The 7822-nt window shown below is 35.7% G+C and overlaps 2 protein-coding genes across 4 annotated transcripts in view; both read left to right on the top strand.

The window, feature by feature from the left end:
• Nucleotides 1–7115, top strand: part of LOC106875500 (5-formyltetrahydrofolate cyclo-ligase) — a 52655-nt gene extending 45540 nt beyond the window's left edge. The window contains exon 4 of one of the 2 annotated variants that reach the window (XM_014923670.2): nucleotides 6976–7115. In XM_014923670.2, the coding sequence (XP_014779156.1) occupies nucleotides 6976–7022 (47 nt within the window). In that variant the 3' untranslated portion in view covers nucleotides 7023–7115. Of the gene's footprint in view, nucleotides 1–79 lie in introns of both variants that reach the window. The other variant, XM_014923671.2, reaches the window with a different exon arrangement.
• Nucleotides 1–7822, top strand: part of LOC106878624 (protein IWS1 homolog) — an 863399-nt gene that overhangs the window by 477280 nt on the left and 378297 nt on the right. The window lies entirely within an intron of this gene.

Raw genomic sequence — 7822 nt, 5'->3', positions numbered from 1 at the left:
TTATATTTCCCTTTATATTTCCTATATTTCTACTATTTCCTTCTATTTAACTTTCTCATATCATCTCTACGGAGGACAGAGACCCCCTTCAGTCACGAATGACCATGGGATTGCACCTAGAAAGTTACCCTCCAAGGCACAAATCCGGGCAAGGTTGTTTATGGAAGACCAGCAGTTGCCCATGCATACCAGCCTCCCCTCTCCATGCTACCGATGTCATCCAAAGGAAAGGCAAAGGCCGATACAGCTTGGCACCAGTGACATCGTAACTCATTTCTACAGCTGAGTGAACTGGAGCAAGGTGAAATAAAGTGTTTTGCTCAAGAACACAACACGCAACCCAGTCCAGGATTCAAACTCACAACCTCACAGTCGTAAGTTCGACGCTCTAACCACTGAGCCATGTACCTTCATATCATCTCTAATGATGGGATATCTTTTATATCCCTGAAACAGCTGTAAGACTACCCTTCTCTTTATAAAATGTCCTGGAAATTTTATACTGCCTTGGCTTTGTTGTTTCATTTTATTTAACCTATAAATATATATATATAAATATCATCATTGTTTTACATCTGCTTTCCATTCTGGCATGGGTTGGACAGTTTGACTGAGGACTGGCAAGCCAGTAGGCTGCACCAGGCTCCAGTCTAATCTGGCAAGGTTTCTACAGTTGGATGCCCTTCATACATATATATATATATATATTATGTATCTGTGACATGTCCTTGTTTATGGTAAATTTTATCTGTACACAAACTTTGTGTAAAAGATATGTACAATGTTTGTGTGTATATATGTATGTATGTACATATGTGCGTATATTTAAAGACAAACACACCACACACACACACACACAGATTAATTAATTTTATTGTTCCCATAATTATGAGAATTTTTGGAAGCTACTGCTATTTTTTCTTGCATATAAATGCAATAGTGATGATGATGATGACTATATACACTTCCACAGAGCAATAATAATAGCACTTATAATAATGATGGTAAAGGTTGTTTTTTAAATTTCCACAGACTCAAAAACTTAAATATTTTTAGGAAAAATCTTTCAAATCAACCTTAGTATGTACCTAGTGCTTTTTTAAAAATCAAATAATAATAATATTAATAATAATAATAATAATCATAGTAATAATATGATGATGATAATAATATAGAAACCTTAAAACAAAGTGTATGGGTGAAAACATTGAAGGTGCAATGCCACACTGATCACACATAGCAGTTCCAGCAAAACAGGTTATTCATAACCAGAGAAAATCTTTTAAGAGCTTAGGAGATACAGAAGATAATATACCTCCTGAAGCAGAGGAAACCTGCCAGTTTAGGAATAGCGTCTGGAACAAGAGGTTTCCCACAACCACAGTGTTGAGCGGATTCATTCCATGAGATCTGAACTCAATCACGCTGAGGCTCCACAACAAGATCATGTATGCATAACAACAGAAAAAACAAAACTTCCAAACTGGAAAGCAGCAGGATCAGACAGAATCCTAGGCTACTGGCTCAAGTGGTTTAGGTCAACACACAAATGAATTATGTTGCAATTAAACAAATGCCTACAGAGTGGTGCAGTTCCAGAATGGATTGTAGAGGGAAAGACAACATTGTTGATGAAAGATTGATCAAAGGACAATGAGGTTGGCAAGTACCAACCCATTACTTGTCTTAACATCTTATGGAAAGTGTTAACAGGCATTCTCACAGGGAAAATATATACGCTCCTTGCGGAAAACAATCTAAATCCAGTAAAACAAAAGGGATGCTGAAAAGGATCCAAGTGCACTAAGGACCACCTTGCAATTGACAAGGTCATAATGAAGAATACCATAAAAACTTATGCATGACCTGGATAGACCTTAAAAATGCTTATGAGATGTTGCCGCATTCGTGGATTTTGGAAACACTCGATATGTGTGGAGTAGCGGAGAACATGTGTGCACTGATTACAAACAGCATGCCTAGTTGGAAAACATGTCTTTTCTGTAATAACCAGCACTTAGTTGAGGTAACAATCAAAAGAGGTATCTTTCAGGGAGATTCCTGTCCAGCTTTGTTATTTGTTATAGCCTTGATCCCACTTTCTGTAGTTCTATGCAAAGTCAACGTGCACTTTGAGCTGAGAAAGAATGGACTTCATCTCAATCACCTTCTCTTGATTTAAAACTGTTTGCAAAACAGAGCCTGAAATGGAGAGGCTGGTCAAGACTGTGCAGATATGCAGCAAAGATTTAAGGCTGGAATTCAGGATCTCAAAGTGTGCGGTACTCACTTTGAAACAAGGTAAAAGAGCAGATTGTAGGGGCATAGAACTGCCAAATGGAGAGCAAATGGGAGACCCAGATGATGATGGGTACAGGTATCTTGTGATCCTGGAGTTGGATAATATCTTGCACAGAGAAATGAAAGTCAAGGTCAACACTGCATATTTGAAGCGCCTCACACTTTACTTGAAGTCAAAATCCAATGCAAGGAACCTTGTGACTGCCATCAACATATGGGCTGTTGCTGTAGTCTGCTATAGTGCACCCTTCTGAAATGGACATGAGTAGAGATTAACCAAATTGATTGCACTATCCAAAAGACAATGAGAATGCATGATGCCCTCCATCCAAAGGTGAACATATTTAGATTCTACATGAAGAGGTATAAAGGTGGACATATGGGAGTGCATCAACAGTGAAAGAAGAAACATGGCAGAGTATTTGGTAAACATCAAACAAGACATGCTACAGTATGCTACTAATGCAGAAGGATTTACCAGCAATGAACTTGAGAGTGCTAATGAATTCTGATCATGAATAGCCAACAAGAGAGAAGAAACTCTACTCTGTATGGAAATACATGGCCAGTTCCACCATGAAACTAACAACTTAAAAGACCAGGAAGCATACTGGAGGTGGCTCAGCAAGGGTGACCTTAAAAAAGACTGAACGTCTAATCATTGCTGCCCTAGACCAAGCATTGAATAGCAACTCAGTGAAACGGGATATATACCATACAAGTGCATCAAACCTCTGCAGAATGTGTGGGAAGAAAGTCAAAAGCATGTCTCACATTGTTAGTGCTTGTGAAAGTTTTGCACAGAAAGAGTACAAGTGCAGACACAACAAGGTAACCCAAAACCTTCACTGGCTACTATGCTGGAAGTATGGATATGAGGTAATAGGTGCTTGGTATCAACATACACTGGAAAAGATAATGGATGAAAACAGGAAGGTAAAGATCTTCTGAGACTTTGACTTCCAGACAGAAAAGTTATTAGAGCACCAAAGGCCAGATACAGTAACCTTTAGGAGGGACAAACAAGAGTACCTAATAATCAACATAGCAGTGCCAGATCATATTATCATTAAAGAAAGAGAAAAGATTGATAAATATGGAAACCTGAGAATTGAGATTGCCAAGATGTGGCAGCTATGAGAGTCAAATGGTTGTCATTGGAGCATTGGGTTCAATACCACTGAACCTTAAGAAACATCTGTAAACTTTAGAAATACCCTACAATCCTGGTTTATTGCAAAAATCAGCTTTACTTAGAACTGCATGCATATTGCATAAAGTATTGTCTGTCTGAGGTCCTTATTGTGACTTGATAGACAATACAAACTCGCAGTAGACATCATCAATCTACATCACAATACTGGATATTGTGCAACGTCTTCAATAATGATAATTCACGATTTAAGCACAAGGACAGCAATTTTGAGGAAAATGGATTAGTAGCACTTAGCTGCTACTTTATTTCATTGACTCTGAAAAGATGAAAAGCAAAAGGTGATGTTGACAAGATTTGAACTCAGAATGTAAAGATTTAGAAGAAATACTACAAAGCATTCAAAAATAGAATACTTAATACAGACATAGAGTGAAGCATATGTATAGGTGAAATAAATTTTGGAGATGCTTTTCTCCACACAGAAACTGCAGGAGTTATTCAGAAGTTTTTCAAGCTCTTCTAAAACTATTGCTGTGTTGGAAACCCTTCCAGATCATCTGCAGGTATCTCAGGGTCACAAGCATTTCACCCCTTAACCTATATGCTTTGCCTCATCTTAATTTTTAATTCTTTTCCATCATATATATATATTCTTTTCTACTCTAGGCACAAGGCCCAAAATTTTGGGGGAGGGGGCCAGTTGATTACATCGATCTCAGTACGCAACTGGTACTTAATTTATCGACCCTGAAAGGCAAAGTCAACCTCGGCGGAATTTGAACTCAGAATGAAAAGACAGACAAAATACCACTAAGCATTTCATCCAGCGTGCTAATGTTTCTGCCAGTTCGCCGCCTTCCCATCATATATATATTGGCATGGCTGTGTGATTAGGAAGCTTGCTTCTCAATCACATGGATTCAAATTCAGTCCCACTGCGTAGCACCTTGGGCAATTGTCTTCTGCTATAGTCTCAGGCCAATTGAAACTTTGTGATTGTATTTCGAAAGTAGAAGTTCCCATTGTGTATGTAAGTGCTTGTGCCTCCTCACAGAGAGGAGAGAATATACACACACACACATGCATATATATATATATGTGTGTGTGTGTGTATACATGTATCTGTGTGTGTGTGTGCGTATAATAAGGTTAATTCTTATTAAAGGTTTAATATTATGAGTAAATAGATAACTAATTATTGAGACGTAAAATATCTAAGTTTCTATTAAGCATAATGAAGAATTCTTATCCTTAGTTTTTATTCTTTAGTTATCCAGTGACATCATCAATAATTGTATACAAAAATACTCTTTTTTAGGTTATTTTTCAATGTAGATTTCTAATTGTCATAATGTAGAATTCTTGAAATTTTTTTCATTTGATACATACACATATATATATATATATATATATCTTGCTTCCTAACCACATGGTTCTGGGTTCAGTCCCACTGTATGGCACCTGGGGTAAGTGTCTTCTACTATAACCTTGAGCCTGCCAAAGCCTTGTGAGTGGATTTGGTAGAAAGAAACTGAAAGAAGCCCGTTGTATATATGTATATGTTTGTATGTTGGTATGTTTACATCCCTGTAACTTAGCGATTTGGCAAAACAAACTGATAGAATAAGTACTAGGCTTACAAAGAATAAGTCCTGGGGTCTATTAGTTCAACTAAAGGTGGTGCTCCAGCATGGCCATAGTCAAATGACTGAAACAAGTAAAAGTATACACACACACATATATTGTAGAGTACTGTTATAATTCCAACATTGAGAAAACTACAACTTCTAAGGGGAAACAGAGGAGTTGTCATAGGACTCTGGCTGGGAATATTCAAGTTGGCAGATGTTGTAGAGTCAGGTGAAAGTAGGTAAGTGAGAGATGTGGACAGATATGTGTATTCTTCCTTTCTTTCTTTCTCTTTCTCTCTCTCTCTCTCTCTCACACACACACACACACACACTCACACACACATAAATAACGTTCCCCTTTTACTACACATTGAAAGTTTTTGATATGTTTATCAATATATAGTGAAGCTACAAAATTAATTCAAAACAATGTGAATAATTATAACAATATTGGTTTCAGCACATGATTTCAAATCAAAATTCTTGCAAAACTAATTTTTAAAAAATCTTGCAAAGCAAATTATAAAAATGGATGATGTTTATTTTTGGAACTGCTTTTTTTAAAAAATCTTCTTTGATTTCTTATGTATTTCATTGATTTAGTAATTTTTCATTGCAAACGTTTTATTTTAATTTTCTTCTTTATTTTTAGTTCATTTTTTTTTTCCATATTTTTTCTTAGATTCTGAGTTTTTGTGAAACATTCATATAATTCCAGCCTTTAGAATACTAAAATTAGAATACTGTATGAAGTTCCTTCAAATAATAAATAACAGTGAATTAATTTCTTTAGTTAATTTACATGCTTAGAGGAAAAGACTATCTGATGTTTCTTCGCAGGCAAGAGAGGACAACTATAGGCATGTTATGGTTTATTAAATCTCATCAGTGTAACAAAGCCTAGCTAAGCCTACAGATCAAATAACTATTTATAGTTTCATATAAATTGAAAAGATAAGAAGATACAACAAATGCAGCTTTCAATCTAAAGGGATCTTAACAGATAAAGGCATAGCTTCAACAGTATCCTTTTTATCCCAACCTATATACAAGCTATATAAGCTGATCTTCATTAAATAGCTACCTTCATAGCATGGAATTACATGTCATATATTGACTTGATCTAAATCCCTTATCTGTTGGACAAGACTCTCTGCTACTCATCTACTTGCCCTGCTATATACATGAGATCATGTGATCCAAGAACTGTAGAATAAGTGTTTGTTCAGATTGTTGACACCTTTCACTTGTAATGTATTCTTCATGATTATTCAAGTTTGAGAGGGAAAAAACAAAAACAAAATCAAGAAGGAAAAATCCCAACATCCTTTGATTTCACTCTTTGAGTTCTCATCTAATTATAGTTGAAAGAAGACCTGATGGTAAATAAACTGATGTTGGTGCCAAGAATATGGTACAGGTAAATCTAAAAACTCAATCTTTAGTGACATGACAGTGATAATAATAAATAATGGTATGTGTAGAAATAAATTTGTGTAAATAAAATTGACACCAAATGGAGAATGTAGTTGGTAACTACAACACAGAGTCTATACATGGTAGAAGAATATTGGTGTGTTTCTGGACAAGGAACTTTGAATTGTATTCTTACAGATACTTTCCTTGGTTTTATCTGTTGGTAATTGTGAATCAGAGCTGGCAAATTTACCTGTGATAGACAAGCTTGACATACCTTTCATCATGCATTGCCTCATATTAAAAGCCTGTATTGTATCTTCCACCTTTGCTGTATATAAATACACACACACACACACATGAATGTTTACCCAAGAGAAACCCATAAATGTAGACTCTTATATTCGTAAAACATATCATCAAATCCAGAAAATGATGAAATTCTTGATGCTTTTTTATATATCTTTTAAGCTGCCATTACAAGAAAACATTCAAATGATGGAATTTTGGAAATTTGATTCTGTTTGAAGTAAAATGTATAAAAGACACATTAAAAATTTTGTATTTTGCAAAATAAAAATAAATACTAAAAAAAAAGAAATGCTTTTAAATTGATGTTGTATTTATTTATTTCCCTTATCTATCTTTCCCTTTATCTATCTCTAACTATTGCTCTCTATTTTACTTTATCCATGTGATTAAGAAGTTTACTTTCAGGTTTGTTCTCATTGATTGGCTCTGTGGATAGGCATCTTCTACTTGTTCTGATCCACGGCTCACTTCCTGTGCTTGTGATGCTTCATCAACCAAGAGGCAGTGGAAGCTTCAGTGAAGGAATTCTTCATCTTGAAGGACAATAACTGGTATCGGCATGGGATCAAAGAACTAGCAGAAAGGTGTCTTCAGACGGTGCAGCATGGTGGCTTCTACTTTGAATGCTAGGTTGTTTTTGTTGTAACTTGATGAATAAAGCAAATTATACAGTTCTATATTTAAGAGATGAGGAATTATTTACATTATTTACATTATCTACATTTGACGGATATTCGTCCTCATCTTGTTTGTTGTTGACACAACGTTTCGGCTGATATACCCTCCAGCCTTCGTCAGGTGTCTTGGGGAAATTTCGAACCTGGGTTCTCATTCCTATCGATGTTACTATTATTATTATTATTATATTATTATTATTATTATTATTAATCAGGTCGCTGCCGTGAATCGAACTCGGAACCTTGGGGTTAGTAGCCCGCGCTCTTAACCACTACGCCATATGCCCGTGGGCAATTATGGGGTGAATTTTAAGGCTTATAAATCTATT

This window comes from Octopus bimaculoides, chromosome 10 (genome assembly GCF_001194135.2).
Source record: "Octopus bimaculoides isolate UCB-OBI-ISO-001 chromosome 10, ASM119413v2, whole genome shotgun sequence".
Classification (NCBI taxonomy): domain Eukaryota; kingdom Metazoa; phylum Mollusca; class Cephalopoda; order Octopoda; family Octopodidae; genus Octopus; species Octopus bimaculoides.
The sequence above is the reverse complement of the archived record's forward strand: the minus strand, read 5'-3'. Positions and strand labels throughout refer to the sequence as shown.